Here is a 23,506-nt window from a genome sequence, read left to right as displayed (position 1 = left end):
CAGACACACCTTAAGCAAAGATGGATGGTGTGTGACTGTAGTCAGAAGTGGACACAGGTACCTGTTAATGTATATGTGTTCTTTACAGGTATTGGCTATTTTCAGATGAGGTTCCTGGCTTGTTCATTGAAAAAGGCTGGGTACATGACAGCATAGACTACAGATTCATCCTTCCCCACCAGAAAAAGGAGGATGTGAAAAAGGACTGCAGCTCAGTAGGTATGATCAGATAGCTTATTTGTATACTACTTTTCCTATCTAACTATTAGGAAGGCTCCATGAATGTGAGAAAGAACTTGTTAATCCAAATGTCTTACTGTGGGTCCTCCAATATGAGTGTGCTGTAAATTTAGGAAACCTGCACACAGAAAAGTTTGGTGCTCATGATGATCTTGCTGCTGCAGATCTTGAGATACAGAAAGGGACATGGAATAAGATCATCCCTCACTTAAAAGCAGTCAAGGTGATGTCAGCTCTGGAGTACTATTTACTATGTACCTTCTGGGTTACAGTGTACTGGGCTTCTTAGACATATGATTAGTTGTCTACTGCAGTGAGTGAGGATACCCATCATAACGCTAATGCTCTGTCAATGAGAGAAGCAGAACAATCTGCTTGCCACAGAGAACAAGTATGCTGCTTTTGCTCTGGAGGTGCAATGAGCTGAGCTGAGCTGTACATGTGATGCTTCCATACGGTAGAGATCTCAAGGCCTGTTCAGCACCTTGCTCTAGTCCCCAGCATGAAATTCTGTCAAGCAGGGCAGTCTTCTAGATCACAGAATCACAGAATGGGTAAGGTTGGAAGGGACCTCTGGACATCATCTAGTCCAACCCCTCTGCTGAAGCAGGGTCACCTACAGCATGTTAGACAGGGTTGCATAGAGGCAGGCTTTGAGTATCTCCAGAGAAGGGAGATACCACAACCTCTCTGGGAAACCTGGTCCAGTGCTCTGTCGCTCTCCCAGTAAAAAAATTCCCCCTCACATTCAGATGGAACTTCCTGTGGTTCAGTTTTTGCTCATTGCCTCTTGTCCTGTCACATGGCGCTACTGAGAAGAGTTTGTCCCCATCCCCTTGACACCCTCCCTTCAGGTACTTATCCACACTGATAAGATCCCCCCTCAGTCTTCTCTTCCCCAGGCTAAACAGGCCCAGCTCTCGCAGACGTTCCTTATAGGGCAGATGCTCCAACTCTCTGATCATCCTCGTAGCCCTATGCTAGACTTTCTTCAGTAGTTCATGTCTCTCTTGTACTGGGGAGCCCAGAACTGGACGCAGTACTCAAGGTGATGCCTCTCCAGGGCTGAGTAGAGGGGCAGGATCACTTCCCTCGACTTGCTGGCAACACTCTTCCTAATACACCCCAGGATACCATTGGCCTTCCTGGCCACAAGGGCACATTGCTGGCTCATGGTCAACTTGTCATCCACCAACACTCCCAGGTCCTTCTCTACAGAGATGCTCTCCAGAAGGTCAGCCCCCAGCTTGTGCTCGTGCCTAGGGTTATTTCTCCCTAGGTAGTGCAGGACTCTGCACTTGTCCTTGTTGAACCTCAGGAGGTTCCTCTCCGCCCAGCTCTCCAGCCTGTCCGTGTCTCTCTGAATGGCAGCACAGCCCTCAGCTTTATCAGCCACTTCTCCCAGCTTGGTATCATCAGCAAACTTGTTGAGGAGGCACTCTGGGACTATGTCTATAGCTTTATTGGTTGAGACCGTTTTGGCAGACATCCTATTGCATGCATTCTTTCAGCCTGCTCTTGTGCTGAATGTGCAAATGAGGTGCAATGACTAGCTGATGGTCTGGTACTCCTTCTGTAGTTCTGCTTTGGTGACTTGGAGGCTGGGTGGTCGAGCATTGCAAGCAGAATATGGACATATATAAAAATCCTTTTGTGGAGGGGCAGACTTAATGCTTCTGTGTTACAGAAGACAATGCTGTAATCTGATCAAAGTTGCAATTTCAGTACTGTTCATTTGCTGCTTTTGGAACATCATAGACTCACATTGAGTCCACCTACAGCAATACTGCACAAAAGAGATTGTACTGAGTTAAATCTGAGGACTCTCACTTGGTATATTCTGCTTAGACAACAGTCAGAGTCAGATCTATTGAGGAACAGACCACAGCAAACATAGTGATACTTCTTCTAATGTGTATCTTCCTAGCCACCTGCATCTTGTGGACTTTGGATTTGTTGAGCTAGGGGTGATATACAGCAGCCCTCAATAGATATTTCTTTTTATTGTGTGAATTTGTTCAAATATTGACTAGTCGTGTTGCTATAAATCAACTTGCTTCTAGCAAGTGTTAATTGTTAATTCTTCAAGTGCTGCCTAAGTATTTACCTAGCTACTATGTGAGATTTCAGCACTTTCCTTTTAAAATTTCATGAGACTCTGTTTAAATTTATATCAGGCTGTTGGAACTGTCACCTAATTGTGCACCTGTGTGTGTATATTGTACAAGCTGGGGTGAATGCCTGCGTCCATGTGTGTACTGGACTGCAGCTTCCGTTTCACAGGAGATTAATGAATTCCAGGTAGAGCTACATGCACAGTGTGACTGAGACCTCACTCAAAGGTTTAGCTGGAGATCTTATAAACTAAACTTTCCAGTCTTTCCCATAGCCATTTGTGATGACAAGTGAGGAGATGCTATTTCGTGTGATGCTAGTTTGTTAACAGAATTATGCTATTTTGGATTGCCTTGTGGCTGTTACCGCTCTAGTGACTGGCAAAGCTGTCTCCTTGAGCAATTGCAGGGAGATTCTCTGTAACAGGCTGGTGAGCTTCTTTCAAAACTTGCATCGATAGAGCACACAGCACTTAAGCCTGCATTAGGAGTGTAGCATCCTAGAAAGCAGGGCCAAAGGGGTTGTTTCTGTCCAAAGCAAGAGGAACTCTAAATATAAATGTCCTTCTCAGACTTTGGAGCAACCTAAGCTTGAAATTCTTGAAGAGTAGAGAGTGTGTCCCTGCTAAGCAGTCAGTCTTGTGTTAGTCTGTTCTGATCTTCCTTAATGTCTAGCCTAAATGGTCACCTGCTGCATTCAACTCTGAAATTTTTCCTAGCAGACCTGGGAAAACTGATTTGTTTCCTTTCTCTGACATCAATCTCATACTTAAGAGTAGTTATATCCACCCTTTTTTCCATACTCCCCCTCCTCCAAGTCTAAAGTCCCATTATTGTATGCCAGCCTCTCTAAATTGTTTTCCATAGTTACTAAGACCCCTCTGATCAACTTAAAACTCTCTCTAGCTGATCTATTATCTTGTCTGAAGTGGAGTTCCCAAAACTGTGTGTGAAACAAGACTTCAATAGCAAGTAGAGCAAGAATGTTGCACATCTCCATAAATTATATATTCTTGATTGCATTACATCAGTGTGGTGGCTGCACCTTTTAACCAATGTAACTGTTAACTGGTTTTCACTTTTTGATGCACTAGGACACCCAGCTACCATTTGAACAGCACTTACAGTGAAATACTGTTCCTTACCCTGTATCTACTATGAATTTTATGTCTGCAGAAGTTTAGAATCTGCCACATGCACTGAATTACTCTACTTTTTTCCTAGATCAATATTCACTTTTTTGAGACAATTTTATTCTCCAAAGCGTTTGACACCGCATGTGAGATCTAAAGGCAGCAGTGTAGCACAAGCTGCTGATTTTGTTAAATGCTGTGTCCTCAATATGGTAGCTAGATTTGATTCCAAGCTTTAGGCAAACTTTAGATCTGTTACCTATATCATACAATCAATGCAGCTGGTGTTTCTTCTATCCAGCACCTCAGAGCAGAGCCTGCTTGCCAGTTGCCTGCAGTGAGTTCACCTGAAGGACAGGTAAATCACCTATTATCATCTGCTTATTCAAGATGATGGTGCCAGTACTGTGGGCCAACCTCCACATCTACTTTTCAGAGTGCTGAACACATTGGACTCGAGGAGAGGCAGGTTTACTTCAGAGGGGACGTGCCCATTTGTGGGGGATTCAGGCTGCCTGCCTTTGCCAGCCACAGTTAGGAGGTGGTGATCTGTGTGTAGGCTCCCTGGCAAAAAAGGAAAGAAGGAAAGGGGGTTTGTGGGTTTTTTTGGGGTTTTTTTTTTTTTTTTTTTGGACTCTGAACTGAAGTGAAATTCAAAGTACTTTGAATTTCATCTTAAAGAGCACTGTACATTCTTTCTGCTCTTTCTGTTAACAGCTTGTACTTTCACAGATATTACCCTTTAAAATGGCCAAAGCTGCACTGTTGAAAGGAAGGATATTTGAAGAAGCTTTGTTATTATTATGACCACAAGGGATGGAGGGAGAATTGCTGCCAGCTGCCTTCAGAATCTCTATTGTAGTACTGCAGAAGTTGAACTGAATTTCATTCACCCCGGCTCTCTCACGCTTTCTGGACTTAAATAATTTTAACCCTCTGTAGAGGAAATGTTTTTCTTAGCATAATTGTCCCTTTCACAATGCTTACAGGCTTTCTTTAGCTGTTGACAGGAGATCCTGTTAGCTACTACTATTTTTTTCCTATTACTACTTCTTTTCCACTAAGAATATTCACTGTTACCTTTTCTCTGATCAGAACTGCGAAAGCGCAGTTGTCATCAAAGAGGTTCTTATGTTACTGTAGGGTTAGATTTTTCTTAAGGTGCATCATGGCCCTCTAGTTGCTTTTAATTGATTTACTCCCTCTCCATATTATTATGTGCACACACACACACACAAGCATGCAAACATGTATCTGTAGTGCATTATTTATTTATTTATTAAAAAAACACAGCTTCCGGTTGCTTTCTTCCAAATGATTACTCTGGGACCAAACCAGTGTTCCAGAGTAAGGAGAAGGATGATGTCTTGCTTTAAACAGTTAATTTCATATATGAATCCTTAACTGTAGACAAGCAGGAACTGTTGCATGGATTTTCTGTAGTGTAGGAATACGCAGTTGGCATAACAGGCACCGTATTAAAATATCCACCAACAATTAACTGGTATTCAAGTTTTTTGTTGGGGGATGATGCTTGGAAATACAAATTCATTCTATTTATAACACAGAGTTCTAAGAGTACTTTGTCAGTATATGGCTAAAGAATGAAACTAGTTGTATGCATATGATACAGTAGCAACTCTTCATTAACTTTTATATGTACTTTTATGATGCAGTAATATTTTCTTCAAAAATCAGCTATCTTTTTAGCATTCTATAAATGTTAAGATATATACCTTAACAATACCATGTTGAGTTTAGCAAAGTAATGGTAGATTATATTCAGCATGTAGTTCAGCAGTATGTCAGAGAAAACTAAACACCTTAACTGGAGACAGTTTAGTTTTTGCAAGATAAAAATGCTGACTGAGGAGAAATGTGAGTGAGAATACATTTGAGCTTATGCTTTTCTTTTACAGATAAGCGGAAGAGCACAGCCACGGATGGCAGAGTGAGCATGCTTCATAGGTCTGTGCATGTTGCAGACATTCCTGCAGAGACCACTACACCCAAACAGGGACAGAACTTGTGGTAATACATGCTTTTATAGCTGTGACGTGCTCAAAGCGTAGAGGTCAAGGAAACTATACAGAGATTTCATTTGATACAATACAGAATAATGAGTAGTATCTCTTGAACATGTGCTTTCTATTCCTCCTGATACCTGATGGTAGCCTTGGATCCTATTATTCTTTCAGTACTTGACTTCATTTAGCAGTCTACCGGGCCTCTGTTATCGGTATAATTACTAGTGGTGAATGGGTAATAGGACAGCTGATCTGAGAGTCATTAGACCCATTCTAGTCAGCCTAATTAATTTGACTTAAAGCCAATGTAAATTAACGTAGGAAAAATGATTTGGTGTATTGTGTTTTTTTATACTCAAAAGAAATACTAGTTTTTTTATAGTGGCTGTGGACTTTTTTTACATACTGGTAAACAAAACAACAACAACAGAAAGCTGTGACCTGGCTAACAGTGCCTAGTTTTTTTCATAGCTGATCTCAGCAGATCTGAGTTATGGCACATGTGATCCTTGAGCACATGAAATTGAAGTCTTCATTGAGATCTTGGGAGCCAGGCCTATGCTTTGCATATCCTTGTGGTATGTGAGACATTTAGAGCCATTCTCCCACTCTTTCTCAGTGTCGTCTTTCTTCCCAGGTTTCAAAATGGACTGTGGTGTTGTCCATTTGTTCTCCTATAATGCTATACTGTGGAATTGATTTCTGTAGCTACTGATAATTGCTATAGCTTAGCAAAATTATTCTTCTGTGTGGACTGTATTTCCTTCCTTGTGCCAAGCAGTAGCCGCCAACATATCTTTTAACTAAATGAATCAAATCTAGGTTCTGTACCTTCAAGCAAATCTGGTTATGACTCCAGTGATTGGCCCTACCAGTGTCTCTTCCCTTTAAAGTTCCTTATGTGGACCATTGCTGTACATGGTAAGGAGTGATCAACAATGTCCCTGTGCCAGAAAAATTGGCTATAGGTTTGCTTTCTAAACTGCCTATGAGGGACTCCACATTTAGATAATTCTGAAAAGTAACTGTCGCAAAGTACTTGTTCCTGCAGCTCTCTTGCTAGCACTGGCTCTTTTACAGAGTCTTCTGCTGCTGACAAAGTGGGATTACAGCATCTTTGCTAAATATCACCAGTTGTAAACTTAGCTCCAAAACGTAGTTCCACTGCTGCCACAATGTCAGAACTACTTTGCTAAAAACATTCCTTCTGCAACTGGGAAATGTCAGAGACTGAAATTTGTGGGCCTCTTGACTCATCTAAGCAGTCAGCATTGAGTGCTGATTCTTTGGATTGCTCTACCCATACTCTTTCACTGCCAGCAAGTCTTGGGAGATAAGTTTCCCCTGCATGCCCTCACCCTGTCTAACTTTACCATGCCAAACCTCAACCCCTTCCTCAGTCTAGTCCTTTGCACATCTTGTCATACGGCCAAAATTCAAGTAACTGGGTATTCTAAGGGAGTGGGTGGTAAACAGGAGGTCTTAGGGGAAGAGGACAGTAAGATCCACAGGAGAGTCTTCTCTGTTCTCTCTGACTACCTCTTTTAATACTTGGTCTTCATTTAGCAGAGATAGCAAGATGTGCACCAGAAGGACAAATTTTATAAGGAGAACAATAGCTTATCTTGGATAATGCTGGATGATGCTATAAATTGAGAACAGTGCAAAGTCAAATCAGATAAGTTAACAAGCAGCACAAAGTCCCTGTGATTTGAAATTTCAGGCCTAAGATGGAAGAACATCATGTCTGGTATTTGAGTAGCTTGATCAAATTGACCACTCTCAATGACAGAGTGAGAGAGCTCAGAGAGGTTCAGAAGGTAGGAGTGCTTTATAGAGTAACTAGTCACAGAACCCAAAAGAGAAGCAGCAGCTCTTTGAACCAGGTCCAGTACAGACTCAGGACTGAACTATATTTTATTTTTGAAGAGCAGCTTTGTAAGAAGTGACTGTAATGTGCTTAGATCCAATATTCTCATAAGAGCTCAAGAGACAGCAGTGCTACAGTCATGCTTATTCTAAAAATGAGAGCTACGTTTAAAAAAATAAGATCTCTAAAAAGAAGGAGGAGAAAAAAAATCCTGGAAGTTGCAGCCAAAGGCCTAAAATGCTTTCAAAGTGGTTGTCTTGAAGTTTCCGTACTAATTGTTCAAGGCAAGTGCCTCTTACATTTGAAAAGATTTGAGGAAACTTGGAAATAAAACAACAACAAAAACCATGTCAGTATGGTTGCAGAGTCACAGAATGGGTAAGGTTGGAAGGGACCTCTGGACATCATCTAGTCCACTCCCTGCTCAAGCAGGGTCACCTACAGCATGTTAGGGTTGCATCCAGGTGGGCTTTGAATATCTCCAGAGAAAGAGTCCTGGAACAGGTTTCCCAGAGAGGTTGTGGAGTCTCAGTCACTCACACAGTGAAGAAGTTCCCCCTCACATTCAGGCAGAACTTCCTGTGGTTCAATTTTTGCCCATTGCCTCTTGTCCTGTCACATGGCACTACTGAGAAGAGTTTGTCCCCATCCCCTTGACACCCTCCCTTCAGGTACTTCTAGACATTGGTAAGATCCCCCTCAGTCTTCTCTTCCCCAGGCTAAACAGGCCCAGCTCTCGCAGCTGCTCCTCAGAGGGCAGATGCTCCCGTCCTTGGATCATCTTTGTAGCCCTACGCTGGACTCTCTCCAGTAGCTCCATGTCTCTCTTGTACTGGGGAACCCAGAACTGGTTCATGTCAGGGTAAAGAATTTGTTAAAGAAAGAAGGCCTGCTTAAAAAAACATGCTTGTTTATTAATATAAACCTAAATGAAGGAGATTTTAAAAAAAAAAGAGAGAGAGAGAGAGAGAGAGAGAGAGAGAACATAAACCAAAGTACAAAATGAAGGGAAAACACTTTCTTGAGGAACAATCTTTTTTTATTAGATCTGTTGCTGCAGGGCCTGAGAGAAGCTGAACTGCCTTGCATAAGGCAGTGGGACGGTAGAGGTCTGTAATGCTAGAGGATAAAGAAGTCTCCCAAAGACTTCTATAAGTCTAAAGAATAAAGAAGAAGTCTCCTAAAGAAAGAGTATTTTCTCTCAATTAAAAAAAACCAAGGAGGTCAGCAAATTAAACAAGCAAATGGCAGTTTGGGGAGAAAGGAAAGTATTACTTCACATGGTGCAGTTGGTATGTGCAGCTCATTGCTACCAGCTGCTGTGGATCTTCAAATCTATACAGGTTCAAAACACCAGTTGGGCAAATTACTGAAAAAAGTTTGAGTATTAAGCACAAAGATTCTAGTTGTGACACAAAGTTCTCAAAGAGTAGATGTTGAATTCTGCAGGGGCAGGTTGAGGAAATGTCACTGTGCCTACTCTGCCCTTCTGCCATTCAAAAATAAGATACTGAACTATGTAGTTTTTTTTTTTTTTTTTTTCCGGCCTGGCTCTACATGGTCTTTGAGCTCTTCCCATTTGGGGATATGCTAGGAAGGACAGCTAGCAATCACAACATTTGCTAATTTTTACTGGAAGAGAATCTCATGCCCATGTGCGTTGATCTCCCAAGGAAACTGGCCGTATTAGGAGTTCAAGATAAAGCAATGCAAATGAAGACTCCAAGGCAAACTTGGGCTTTCATGCTTGCGTAAAGTGAGCAGGGGGCACAATGGCAGCTTTTCAAAGATAATCGCTTCCAACTTAGCCTTCTTCTGCACCATCTGCATGGCTTTCTCCAAACTGACAGGGCCTCCTAAAGCCATCCCTACAGATAAGCAGTAAGCATCTTCAGCTGAAAGACTTTTCTTTAAAGCTTTAGAACTGCAAAGAGCCTGTTTGCTAAATACCTGTCTGACAACTATCACCGGTCACAGGTAAGCTTTCACCACAAGGGGGAGGAAAAAAAAAAAAGAAAAAAGACAAACTGAGGTATGTTATTTCAGAGGATAGCCGGTAACTAGAACTTCCATCTGAGGAAATCTGTGTTCCTATTACAATATTTTGCTTTGAGGCCATTGCTGTTGATCTGTCTCCAGTCTCAAGGACTCCCATAAGAAATAGATACTACAGAAGAGTCTTCTCCTTGGCTGCTTTTTGCACTTTGTCCTTGTACACTCTGAGAAGCTCTAAGATCGCACTGAAGTCATAGGATATGTACGCCCTTATTGTTGGAATAGCAGAGCTGGTTCAGCTGTAACTCAAAATGGTAGCATGTGGTGCATAGGAGATTTCATTTCTTTATGTTCTGTTTTAACTCCTGCCATCTGTTTCTTTTTTCCTAGTTGTACATCGAAGGAGAGATTAAAAGTAGCCTCACAGTAGTAGTGGAACATCTTTGACTTTACCCTATTTTTATCAAGTTAACTCCATGAATAGTTGTATTTCACAGTCCTGACCCTTTTTCCCTTGAGGATGGGAACTCACAGGACAAAGATAAGGGGAGAAAGATTCCATTCTTCTGCCAAGAGCAACAGAAGCTCTGTCTCATGGAAGTGGTTCTTCTTTCAGTGCTTTATCCCCCCCAAAAAGAAGAGGGCTAGATGTTCTATCTGTCAGAACGATAAATGCTTAGTTTTTTGTTCTAGCTCCTGTCTTCTCCAGATAGATGTGCCAATCCCATTTCTAACCCTGTTCAGCATTTTCGCCAGTGTTGATGCTTATTTAAAAAAGCTCCTCATTAAAACCTTCTGGGCACATGGTCCTTGAAAAAAATCTTTTGTCCATGCTATAGTGCTTTATTGCTATGTACGTACTTGTCTTTCCTGCAAGAACCACAGCTTAACCAAAACGTTTGCAGTATGCAGGAGACTTCTCTCTCATCCTGGCAGAAAGCAGTTGAATTTTGGAAATAGTGACATCTCTATAGAGTAACTCCCATTGTTCTTCATCTATTAGGAATACACCATGATATGGCGGGTCCCCTCAGCAGACAATTTGAGTTAACCATGAGTGAGTGCTGAAAGACTCCATTCTCAAGCCTATATTCTACAGATGGAGTTCCCCTGTTTGCCAACAACCCTCCAGAGCAGGTACTGATCCTGGGCTCCTCTAGATGTTGTCCTCTTGATTTCTTCATTCCCTAGTCTGCAGTCCAGGTTTTAAACCTTTCTTTCTGTCCCTCACAGTCTGTAGCCTGAGAACAGGAATGAGTATCCAACATGAGTGAATGCTGATAGCTCCTTTTGACTCAATGCTTGTGTCAGTTGTCCCATCTGTTACGATTACTGACCAGTCTGCTGGCTTGTGCTACCAGAATTGTGAAGGGGGAAAAAGTCTTGGTTGTTGTTTAGGGATGCAGGTATTCCCACTGAGATCAATTTGAAGTCCTCCATCTGGGCATGACAATAAGGTCTCAACTCTCCCACAGGTTTATTTCTGTGTCACTCTGGATTATTTTATTGTGCATAAGCTGTGTCGGCCAAATGAATGGCACCAATTTTCTCCTCTTTCTTATCAAGCCCCACAAGCTAATGATCCTGTTACCTCCCCTCATATAAAATACCAACACTGTATTATCACATCCATGCTCCCAGCCTTATGCTGGTTGAGACCCTAGTTGGAAGCATAGGTGATTTCTTCAGATATTAACGGAGCATGTGGGACTGGAATGAAAACCAGGAGCTGTGGCTGCACAGAGCAGCAAAGTGCTGCCAAACTAATGTCACGCATTTGAGTTCAAGCTGATACAGAATGGTTCTCACTCCCTCAAGTCCCAGCTCTTGCTCCCAGGGAGAGCTGGCAAGATTCAGGTGCTGGTTGTAGATGCTCTCCTATCTGTGCCCTGTTTCCTTTTCAATGGGAACCAGTTTGTGCTAGGACTTCCCTTTAGCCTTCTTTCAAGGATGATACCTGCTTTCTCACTCTAAATCTGGCCAGCAGCCTGTATAGTCTTCCCCAAAAGACATAACACTGGCAAATCCAAGCGCCATACCTTAACTGTTTTCAGTGGCCTTTCACTTTTCACAGAATAGTGCATAGAATTCCATTCTTACATTTGCAGCTGTAGGGAAGGCTGAAAAAGCGCAGGTAATGTCTTCAGCTGTTTTCTAATGGGATTACTTGCTATTCCATCAGCAGTGGTTAACGCTGTTTCATCCTGACCTAGACAACCTTCTCAACGTGCCTGAGTAGTCCTTTCCTGGGTATCTTCAGGGCAACTGTTCTGAGATTTGGTTTATGCCATTCCCATATTGTGATAGATTCTTCATACCTGAAATAATGGTTTAGGATCAATACCAAGGTTTGTTCCAAGGTTTTGAAGGCTAATTTGGTACCAAATGTTCTAGAGAAGTTTATTTAGAAGTCTCCTAGACTTAGAAATGCTAGACCTTGTAGTAGTCTGTGTGTAGACCTTTCAGTGAATGTAGGAATGTTAGTTAGTCACCATAAGTAGCATCTAGAAGAAAAAGACACGAGTTGTATTGCTACTTGACTTAGGGCTGTAATGGGTGAATGTCTGTTGGATCCCATGACCAGTCCTCAATTACTATCACTTTTGGAGTGCCTATGCTAGGCTCTAGTGAGCGAAAGATGTCTGGGGTGTGCAGAGGATAAGATGGCCAAAGAATTAGATACGTGTGCAAAGTGAGAGTGCCCTGCAGTGCTGAAGTGTGCTAAAGCAGGTGACTGGTAAGAAATGATTCTTCTTCCTTTATTTCTTGATTTTTAAACAATCCTGTTTGAATTTAATAAGTAAATGCAGGGTAGATAGGCTTATTCTTCTAATTTGAGCACCTCAGACCTCTGAAATAGTTACTTTTTAGGTATGTTATTCAGTAAATATTTCTGCTGGAAAAAGAATATGTTGCAAATACTCTTATTCCAAGAGGAGCTAGGACAGCATCTTTCTTGTAGCTTTTGCTTGGCTCTTCTGAGCTTGTGCCCAAGAATTAAAATTAGGTCTTCACGTTGGCCTGTAAGGATCACATTTAAGGTCAATTTTGCCATTGCCTCACTTCCCTTTTTAAGGAGCAATTCTCTTCTAGAAGTTATATAATCAGCATCAGTTTATGTAAATAAAGTCTGAAGCGCAAGCTGAATTCTACCTCCCTCTCAGGTGATGAAGCTCCATAGCATTATAAAAAAACAATGGTAGGAAAATGCAGAATTTGAGACTGTCTTAAAGCTAGTGTAAATCTACAGCCCCCAGCATCAAAGCCAGTAGGCAGACTACGTTGAATTGTATTCTGGAATTGCTCATAGACTTTTCTACACAAGGCACTTCAAAAGTTGTGCCTTTTAGGTTCAACTAATGGCAGACTACCGTTGCTCTCCTTAACGGCTTTCTGAGGAAAAAGATGTAAAGCTAATGAATATGGTTTTCACATACTGCATTTGAGCTTCAAGTTGATGCTAGCTTCTTACAAATGAGAACTTCTGCACTGGCAGAGGTCATAGCCTTCACAGTCACAAATCAACAGTTTTGGTACAATTATGGTATAAAGTATGACATACCCTTGTTTAATCTAGGGACTTGGGTTAATGAAATAATTTGAAGAAAGAATGATGAAATTGCCGTGCTATGCAGTACGTAACATGCTAATCTTTTTCTGTTGCATTAAAATGATACTCAGATTATGGCAATTTAATGAATCTAATCCCTAGAGTAGATGACTAAATTCAAATGCCAATGTTTTATTAAACTTAATGAGGGGAAATCTGTAAGTCAGTTCTGTGTGTATTTTGCTTCTGTTTTTCCTATCCTGAATTTGCCTACATTTAGGAACCTTTGAATGAGGCCAATCTTAGTCAAAATTCTTATACTAGCATAACTGGAAGTGTTTCACCTTGCTCCGTGGAGTTGGGATATAGGTTAGTTGTCATTCCTGAGTACTAGTATTTGTGAATGCTTCAGGAGGAAAATCTGTCCTGCCACAAATGTACTTGAGCTGATATTTGTGCATGTTATATCTTTCAGGTTTCTCTGTGACAGTCAGAAGGAGTTGGATGAGCTGCTGGATTGCCTGCACCCACAAGGAGTAAGAGAGAGTCAGCTAAAGGAGCGTCTGCAGAAAAAGTGAGCCTGCTGGGTTTTTTTTCCTATGTACTGTCTCAAAGTCAAAGTATATCCACTTCATAGCAAGCCTTTCCATTCCTGGAGCACATGTTTCATGCTTTGCTTTGTGCATGTGCTGGAGAGGAGAGGCTATTTAGAATGAGAAATTATTTGCAAGTTCTTGATCAGTAATAATCTAAACTGTGAAGAGGTTCTGTCGGGCTTTTTATTGCTCCTTGCAGCCAGAAGCAAAGGCAATGTTTCATCCACAGGAGCAGGACTACCACATACTTTTTTGAGTATTTTCAAGAATATTCTGCACTAGGGGAGCATATATGTCACACTGGATGCTCTCGTTGCCCAGTGTCCTCACAACACACAGGGCACTGGCCTGCATGTGTTCAAAGGTTGTTCTTGATTTTGCAGGTATCAGGACATCACACATTCTATCCATTTGGCTCGGAAACAGAACCTGGGCCTTAAATCCTGTGATGGTAACCAGGAACTGCTGAACTACCTCCGAAGTGATCTAATTGAGGTTGCAACCCGGCTGCAGAAAGGAGGGCTGGGATATGTTGATGTGACACCAGAATTTGAAGCCAGAGTGAGTGAAGAGGCAAAGTAGTACCAAGAAAGACAAAACATGAGTTGATACCTTTTGCGGAAGCTCTTGAGTCTTTGGCTCTTACGTGAGAGGATCAGGAAAATCAGTAGAGTTTTCCTGTGCATGTCCTCTTTCAAAACTGATATTTCAAGATTATGTAGCTGCTTACTTAAGAGCCTTTCGGTATAGGTGGGTCATAACTTTGAAGCTAGGTGTCCTGCACGTTCTATTTCCCACATCTGGTGGCAGACTTCTTTCCTGAGCTTTAGCAGAGCTCTGTAGCTGACCTTTAGCTTCTGTGATAAAGCCAGCATGTTTTGTGATGAGACAGCAGTTTTCCATTTGGGGGGTTTCCATAAATTCAAACCACTTTAGGTTTGGGATAATGATTGTGCTCCAATTCCAGGAGCTAAAGGGTGTTCTGTTCATGGTTTTTTCAGCCCAGGGAAGATGTTGTGCAGTGAGCTACAGCATGAATTTTCAGTCTTGTAGCTACTTCAGCCTAACTCACCTGAGCAGCCCTAGCACACTGAATGCCTGTAGGAGGAGATAAACCTATAGAGTACAGGTAGAGCATACCCTCCTTTGGTTAGTATATGCTCCTCTTACCAAAGGGCAATGTTTTCTAGTTTGGAGTGGTTCGTGTTCTGTTAATCTCCATCTCAATCACTGCAGTGACTTCCCCATGTAGATGAGACCATAAGCTTTAAGAAAGGGAGAGGAAAAGTGAGGTGACTAAAGGAAGAATTGCTTAGTGCTTGGTCATCATGGATTTCTTTTTTTAATGCATCATGTTTGTTTTTTTTCTGAACTGACATTAACATTAAAGTGCTATACATGGTCATCAGTAGGGTATTAACTCTAGCAGAAACAGCAGCAATATGCTGAATTCTTAACTATATGTAGAATATGATGGTTAGTAATAATATATTAAACATCAGATGTATCCATTTGCAGGACAGGCTTACCTAAAAACAAAGTGGAAGGTAGTGTTCGACTGTTACATGGTCATATGTTCTTTCTAACAGATATGCTCACTGGAGAGCTTGAAGGATTTTGGAGAGTGTGTCATTTCACTCCAAGCTGGTGTTATTAAAAAGTTTTTGCAAGGCTTCATGGCCCCCAAGCAGAAGAGAAGGAAACATCAAGGAGAGGACTGCATTACCAAGGCTGAGGAGGTAGATGAAGAGAAGAAAATGGCAGAAGAAGCTAAGGTATTGGTCTTCAGGGCTCCATTTTAGTCCTATAATATAGCTCTTCTTTGGGCAGGGATAGTACAGTTCATCTAGTGTTAAATCCTACATAGCTTCTTCCCATTCCAGGTATTGAATGCAATCCATTTAGGAATATGTGGCCAGATGTTCTCCAGTTATTCTGAAGAGTAAAGATAATATCAAAATAAAATCCATCCTGTTCAGTTATGGTTAATTTTTCTTCTATAAACAGGAAATGGGGTGGTGTCTTTCATTTTGTGCAGTTCCTTATGCAAGTTAGATATTTTGAATAAAAGCTTTTAGGGAATATTTTTAAAGAACTTAACAAAAGAAATTGTATCCATTAGAGAGGACTGACTAGTAAAATCAGTGACAAATTATTCTTAATGCTCTTTATCCATAAAGAGGAAGAGAGACACATTAGAGGTTTGGGGGATTGCGAGGGAGTAAGGTTCAGATAAAGATAGATAATAAGACACAAATTGTCTGCATAGTGACACCCACAGAGAATGCTAAACTGTGGGTTGCATACAGCTTGTCTGGACATCTGAGCTGTAGTAGTTTCTCCTGCAGTTTCTCCTGCAGTAGAAAAGCTTTGTTGTGGGAATACAGATATAGCCTTCCAAATCAAAGCCCAGAAGGCAGGGAGAAGAGCTGCAGAGATTTTGGTAGGGTCCTGCAGGCAGTTAAGTTGAACCAATGTTTCATCTCAAGAGGAACACTGATACTTAGGGCAGTTGCTAAACACCAAGTTGAGTAGATGTTAGTGACCCATGATATGGTTCCCCCCCCTCCTTTTTTTCCCCTTTTCCTTCAAACTGACCACTGACTTCAGTAAAAGTAGCAAGACCAGAATTGGATCAACAGATGAATTTGAAATTCCTAGGTTTGAAAAGAAAGAGTGGATGCCTGATTGATGTGGATTTGGATTTTTTTGTTCGGGGGGTTTGAGAAGGGTAGAGGGCTGTTTAAGGTGTCATCAGAATATGTTGGACCTTTGTTGTTAGAGCATCAACTCTGTGTTAGGTTGTGACATTGCCAGGTTAGCAGGATAATTAGAAGCACTGGAAATTTTCGCATTCCTCATTTATCCTGCAGTACTTAAATTTCATGAGCTCTTTTTAAAATAGATGTTGAATCCTCCAGCCCATAGCCCAGTGGGAATGGGAGGCTACCTTATCCTAAAAGCTATCAGCAGAAAATAAAGCTATAAAAATCAGTTGTCTCCATGACAGAATCACATTTCTCTGGATCACTGTATTTCATATATTTACAGCAGCACTAGATTTTACCTTGCTTTCAAAAGTATGTCTTACAGGTATAATTGTTCACACTTGAAAGTAGTATTAGCTTTACTACAGTAACTAAATGGACAGCAGTTTAGCAGTGCATGCTCTGTATTTGAGCACTGATTACTTCCCTAATAATGCTAAAGCTATCTCAGATTTCAGAACTAAGGCTTTTATCTGCCTGAAATGTGAGCCACTTTGAATCGTGAGTGTTTGATTAGTTTCTCCATTCCACTTTAGAGCATTGCCCCTCTATAGAAGGGCGTGGTTACTGAGCATCATCATATATTATAGCAAAGGCAGGTTTGTCTAACATACTTCACTCGAGCATGTGTTGGACTTAGCTGACCCTGATCTCATCAGACCTAGTAATGAGAGATTTGGACATCCTGTTTTCAAACCAAGTTAATGAGATTGAAAGTGGTCGTTATGACTGGGGCATCTTAATTTGTACTTTCCTCCTCTGAAAACCAGCCGGGGCAGTAAGATTTTTAAACGTTGCTGGATGCGAATCATAAGGGTTTTGGAAATTCTTTGTAGTCACATTAGACAAATTAGGTAACATTAGAAAACTTTGATTTAGAAACAGCTCAGGCTTGTAGGGGTACGGACATAGATTTCAGCTTTGGCAGACCAAGGCAGTCTAATTGACTGTGTGGTGTTGCAGAACTCCTCCTGTGTGCTGTTGCAGATCTCCTTACAGAGTGCTGGCTTTCGTGTTGTGCCTGTGTCTCTGGAGCATTTTTTTTTTTAATGCAGTGCAGTGCCTTTATCTGGCTCAGAGTTTCCTAGACATACTTGGTACTACAAGGAATGTTTAAATTCACTTTTTTTTCTTTTACCTAAGTTTTTCTAGAATATGCTTTCTTTTTGCCAAAGGGGGAAATCATTTCAGATGACCTTGAAAGAACAACCTAAATCTTAGATATATTTGTCTGATGAGAGAACCTGACTGGCTTTTAAAAACAAATCTCCTGCATAGGCCAAGAATTATGAAGTCTTTTAGAGCCAGATGTGCCCTGAGAGTGCATAGCAGGTAAAATATAGCATAGCTGTATTGGAAAAACAAAGTGTGCTCACAGACTATACTAGCAAAATTGCAGTCTTGCAGTATGGTTCTGTCTCATTCTCCCTGGGAGAAACAAGTTATAGCTTAGTAGGCACCCATATGCTGACATAATTGTCTATACTAAGGGTTTCTGCTGGCTCAGCTACATAGTTGGAGATCACACTGCTGAGTGGCAAAAGATTGCGCTGCAGACCTGGTGTATGGCTGATTCTGAAAACCGTTCTCTTGCCTCTTTTTATGAAAATGTCTCCCTATGATATTGTAACTCAGAAATATCCCAGAATAGGACAAAGAATTAGCTGTATGACCTCTGCAGCATGATATGTAGTGCAACTGCCTGAGCACAGTGAGAGAGCGTGGGCAGGTTGTCCATCCCTGGGGCTGGTCAGAGGTGTTAGCAAGGGAAAACACTGAGGGCCCAGTTTTTACTTCTAGCACTGGATTGCCCCATCCCTGATTGCAGATGTTTCAAAGCACAGCTTCACAGTCAAGCAATTAGAGTTTCAGTGGTTCAGAGGGATTTCTCTAGTTTTGGGATTGTCTAGTCTAGTCTTGAGATTTCTCTAGTATTGGGATACCAGAAGAGTCTTCCTAGCTCGAGTTTTGGCCCTCCTTACCAAAACAGGCATTTTCTGTCACATTAGAGTTGAAATGTGACTGGGACCACCACCTCACCACCTTTGGGATATTTTTATTTCTTTGTTTTGTTTTCCCTGCTAGATCATTCCTCTCCAGTCAGGAGAGTATTCAAGTAGCTTCTTTCAATCTCCTGTTTTGCCTGGTTGGCAATTGAATTCCCTTGATGATGCTATTGCTAAAATGCCATAGTCTCATGATGCTTGGGAAGCAAGGCTAAAAATCTGTTAAATTCCACAGACTTGGGGAGAAATATCTAAGCAAAACTTGCCAGCAGCTTTTGTGGATTTATCTTGGCCCAGCAGTTATCCAGTATGTTAACACCAGAAACCATGGAACAGTTACTTGGAAAATCAATTACACAGTATGTGAAGCACCTCAACAATGTTCTGCAAAAAAACAGCACAACAGCATGTAATCTGCCACAACATGCTATGCAGGTTTCCATTTGTCTTGGATGTTTCCAGCTCCAGGTTCCACGCTAGCAATGACAGCAAGAATATTGACAGTAAGGATATAGAACACTTTGTGTTTTTCCAAGCATCTAATATACACTGTGATTCCTCAAATTCAGTAGGAAGGGAATGTGCAACTCTGCAAAAATCCTGGGTTTTGTTTGGCTCCCAAATTGCTGTCAACTGCAGAGTTTAGTTTTTCCCATCTGACACTTCACTGTTTGTTTTTTCACTCTCCTGGGGCAGAAGAACATTAACTTGAGTCCTATTATGTCCCTGTCATGTCTAGGCCATCACTTCATTGTTGCAAAGCAGGGGATTAATGTTTTCATTGAACATGCGGTGGCCCTGGATTACATCTCTGTTCTGATGCATTTCCGATTTACCGTAACTTTGTTTCCACACCTCCAGAGCAGAGTTGGAGATTTAACATGTAGCTTGCTATGTACAGACTCCAGCAGTGGCCTTCATGCAAATCTCACATTTAACACTTTTGATCCTCACTTGCAGCTAATTCTGGGATCTCACGTGAATTGAGGTCATCATGTCTCAGGAAGGGGGCCAGTTTCATATTTGGGGCTGGGAATGTCAAATCTAGTTGCAGCTAATGTCACAATCCCCTTTGCCAGCTGAGCAGCTTGGAGGACAAAGTGTGTGGCAGGTCTCACTGATGTACTTGAGTGTTTCTCCAGTACCCACTGGAGGGCAGTATAGGCTGCTCTAACCAACCACAGTCAAGTGGTGGTGCTAGCTGCCTCCTCACTTTCATCCCACATTTTACAGTGCTTAAATTTCTGCCTCTTAATTTCTTAGACTGATAACTATTTCAGTTAAACTTTCTGAGTAAAGAATGTAGTGGAGTTCTCGTAGCTTGTTTCAGCCTGGCCAGGAAGTGCAAAAGAGCTATAGTGTTAGGAACAAACTGTCTGGACCAATGAGGATGGCTATAAGGTAAACAAATAAGACCAAGACTATATAGAAGGAAAGTAGTACAGCAGTTGAGTTTTGGTCGTTAAGGGTCCAGCTAAACGATATAAAAGCATTTTCAGACTGTGGTGAGCTGTGTCTGTATGCCTTGTTGTAAGCTGTTAGGTCTGTCTGCAGGTTGCTTCAGCCATGGAGAAGTGGAAGACAGCAATCCGTGAGGCCCAGACCTTCTCCCGTATGCATGTACTGCTCGGGATGCTAGATGCCTGTATCAAGTGGGATATGTCGGCAGAGAATGCAAGATGCAAAGTGTGTCGGAAGAAAGGTATGCATTCCTGCCCCAAGCCTACGTAACAGTCGGACATTGTCACCTTTCCACACCCTGCTTAGGCAGCATGCCCTTGTAGTCTGTCACTCTGTCTTTGGCTATATTTTGAGGTTTGAGTGTCAGGATTTACAGAGTCAGAAGCATTGATCTCTCAGAAGCATTTGGCCCTGACTGCAAAGAACCATTCTTATGAAACCAATTCACAGTCTTGCAGAGCATTGTAGAGCTGCTGTTCCGTGGATATTTAGGATACTTGGACACAAGTCATCTTCAGATCCTTCTGGGAACATTTGTGCCACTCTCCCTTTCCTGGTTACATTTTTGAGTTGGGGTCTCTAAGCCTTGTGAATTAATCCTATCTTTTACAAAAGAAATGAACAAGAAGAGGTTGGAGAAATTAATACTCTGTGACTGAAGGGGAGAGAGCAAGGTGGGATGATGCCAGTTTGAGACAAGAGTGGGAGCAGAACTGCTTGATGAGCTGGAAGAAGCAAATTCTTCCTCTTTTGTGGGAGTACAAAGAAAAGAAGTTATATGCCATCTGTTGCTGCCCTGGTAGGGCTGAGGAAGTAACCAGCCAGTAACAAGAGGCCACCTTCTTTGTAGGCACTATGTGATGAAGGGGTTTAGAGGCTTTTAGGTGAGTGGGGAGATAGAACCAACCAGTAACATAGACTTCTATTAATTGTTCTGTCGTAACATCTCCTTCCGGATAAAAGCCCAGAGAGAAGAGCTTCTTCATCATGTGTTTTTTGTCTCATTTTCTATTTGTGGAAACATTAGTGGGAAACGAGGACAGACAGACCTCTGGAGGAATGCTGGGCTGCTTTTGTTTACCAAAAGGCTATGCTGCTCACCTCTTTAAAGAAATGAGGGCTGAGTTAGTACGACATCTTTCTTCACTGTAGAGCCTCAGAGATCTTCCAGACCAATGCAAAAACTTCCTTATGTGCTGTCAAGAGGGTATTCCAGGCAAATGAAAGAGAGGGTTCACCTGAGACTAATAGATTATAGTTTCACAGAACTATCAAACTGGGATGTCAGAGAAAGAGTCGTGCTGGGAAACTCTGTGTGCTTTTTTTGACAGATGAAATAGCTGGCTCAGAACTATTTTCTTTTTCCCCTGCATCACTGAAGAGCACAGAGAGACTAACACTGGTGCATACTGGTTTTCTGTTGGCTTGCTACCTTGAGTAGAAGAGAATGCTGTGCTGACCAGCTTGAGGCTAGAGTCAAAATAGCTGCATTTGTAACTTCTTGCTAGGCTCCTGAGCATCTTTGCAGCAAAAAATCTCCTGTCCTGTGTTTCATTTGGGATTTAGCCTGAGTGGAACCCATTTTGCAGGTTTCTGCCTCTCTTTCGGAGGAAATCTCTGTAGTGCTATGGACATCAGTTTGCTTTGGGGATTGGAGATTTTGCTGTGTGGGGTTTTAAAATGCTGCTGGTTTCCACTGCAGTAGTAGAACTGAGAAGGAAGAATCCCTGCCATCAGAGGACACTTTACAACATTTTATTCCTTTGTCCTGACCTCCAGTGCTGCAACATCTTCTGCTTCTCAGGTTGAGCAAGGCTGAGACACTCAGTTACAAATAAGTTACCCTCTTTTAGGTGAGGATGACAAGCTGATCCTGTGTGATGAGTGTAACAAAGCCTTCCACCTGTTTTGTCTGAGACCGGCACTCTATGAGATACCAGATGGTGAATGGCAGTGTCCAGCTTGTCAGCCTTCTACTGCCAGACGCAGCTCACGGGGCAGGTGAGTGACCCTCCTGTCCTTTTGAGCTACTGCAGATGCAGAGTTCTAGCCATACTTTCACAATGATACTAAAAAGCCTTGAAAAGAGCAGCTTTTGTAGAATTGAAATAGCCAAGTTAACTCAATGGCACTTGAACAATAGAAAAGCAATTTTTTCAGGCTCTAAGTTTAGCACACCTGTATTGACCCATGACAACTTTGAGGGTTTTAATAAATAACTTCAGTGCAGCAGTGAAAACACACACAAAAAAATCAACCATGGTCCTGTGTGCTAAGGGCTGCTGTTTTGTTTGACTGAGCAGTGAGTTGGGTTGCTTTTTCATGGGAAAGTAGTTGGTAGCACTGCAGCTCTTGCCATATTCCACTGAGCTAAGTTAACAGTTGTGTCCTTGTCAGGTTAAAGCAGATATTTCTCCAGGCTGTTGCTTAGTCCCTACTCTGCTACAAAAAAGCAGACTATGAAATGCCATTTTGGCAGTTGCCCAGACCTGATAGGCGTTGGCACCTTAACAAGGCAGGAGCCTTTATAAAGGCACAGAGAGAACACGATTTGAGGAGGAATGAAAGTTGCAGCAGAGTGCAGCCAAATTCAGTATTTGCATTCTGACAGTGAGGACATTGAACTGTATTGTGAATTGCAGGCTGGAGGTTAAATATATACAAAATATATTTTTCTGCTCACAATGAGTAATGTGTGTCCTCTGTTAATTGCAACTCAGTGCTGCATCTAGCTGCTTATCAACAAGGTGAGGCTATCAAATGGCATCTGAAGCGTATGCAGTTGACAGATCCTCCTTTCTAGAGTGGCAACACAATAAGAGGTGTACTAGCTTGTAATATGCAGGTGGTATATGGCCTTAAAAAGTATTAGTTACTCACTGGGCACTGTCTAAAAGAGTTCATGAGGCTTGTACAAAAATGACAGAGCTTTAACACAGCTGTTCTACCCTGAGATCATAGTTACTTTGATGTGGCAGAGTCACCTGCAAGCTGCTTAGCTCCTGGATGTGAGCCATCAGGTGGGGTAACACCTGTCTTATCTGCCTTGTGCTCTTTTCTTCCAAGCTGAGGTAGGAAAAAGCCTTGGCCTTGAAGCTCTTTTGCCCCATGTGCTGTAGGAGCTTGTGCTTATTCCATTTAGTGCTCAAGATCCTCTTTCTCCAGGAAAGAGTGTCAGGACAGCCACAATAACTTTGCCTTTTTCCCCTTCTGCCTGTATATGCTGCTTTGTTTTCCTGTTTTTGTTATATTTTGAGTACTTTGACACATGCAGAAATTAGAACTGTCCTGGGCTGGGAATCTTTGTGGTTTCTGACACCTGTACGTAACAAGCCTGAAGTGATGCTCTACTCACTAATAAGCAGAAGCCTAGTTTCGAACAACACTAAATGAGCTATGTTTCCTACAACACACACACACACACACACAAGTGGCATGACAATGGAAGGGGATGAATGGGAAAGCATTCCAGCAGGAACAGAGAAGTCCCTATTTTGAAACTCCTTGGGCCAGGCCATTAGAGCTAGCTAAAACAGCACTTCCTGTCAGTAAGGAATTATTGCACAGCTGTCACCATTGTTACATGGCCAGGGTGTCTAGAACAGTAAAAAATGCTCTTCTACTGCACAAGTTCTGCTGTTGGGGATTTCAGCCCAGATATTCTAGATGATAATCTGGGAAGTGCCATTTTAGCCACAACATGATACTCTCTGGAATACACTAGATTGCTTCAGTTTGAAACTTGA

General features: G+C 41.9%; 1 protein-coding gene across 4 annotated transcripts in view; it reads left to right on the top strand.

The window, feature by feature from the left end:
• The window catches only part of BAZ1B (bromodomain adjacent to zinc finger domain 1B), a 56,975-nt gene that overhangs the window by 25,759 nt on the left and 7,710 nt on the right, over positions 1-23,506 (top strand). For all 4 annotated transcript variants that reach the window (XR_009960403.1, XM_062592367.1, XM_062592366.1 and 1 more), the window contains 7 exons: positions 89-219; positions 5,407-5,518; positions 13,405-13,503; positions 13,909-14,086; positions 15,115-15,300; positions 19,854-20,001; positions 21,614-21,761. Coding sequence is in view for 3 of the 4 variants with exons in the window: in XM_062592367.1 (XP_062448351.1) it covers positions 89-219; positions 5,407-5,518; positions 13,405-13,503; positions 13,909-14,086; positions 15,115-15,300; positions 19,854-20,001; positions 21,614-21,761 (1,002 nt within the window). In the remaining variant the exon portion in view is untranslated. The remainder of the gene's footprint in view (positions 1-88; positions 220-5,406; positions 5,519-13,404; positions 13,504-13,908; positions 14,087-15,114; positions 15,301-19,853; positions 20,002-21,613; positions 21,762-23,506) is intronic.

This window comes from Rhea pennata, chromosome 20 (genome assembly GCF_028389875.1).
Source record: "Rhea pennata isolate bPtePen1 chromosome 20, bPtePen1.pri, whole genome shotgun sequence".
NCBI lineage: Eukaryota > Metazoa > Chordata > Aves > Rheiformes > Rheidae > Rhea > Rhea pennata.
Note: the sequence above shows the minus strand (reverse complement) of the source record. Positions and strands in the feature narration are given on the sequence as shown.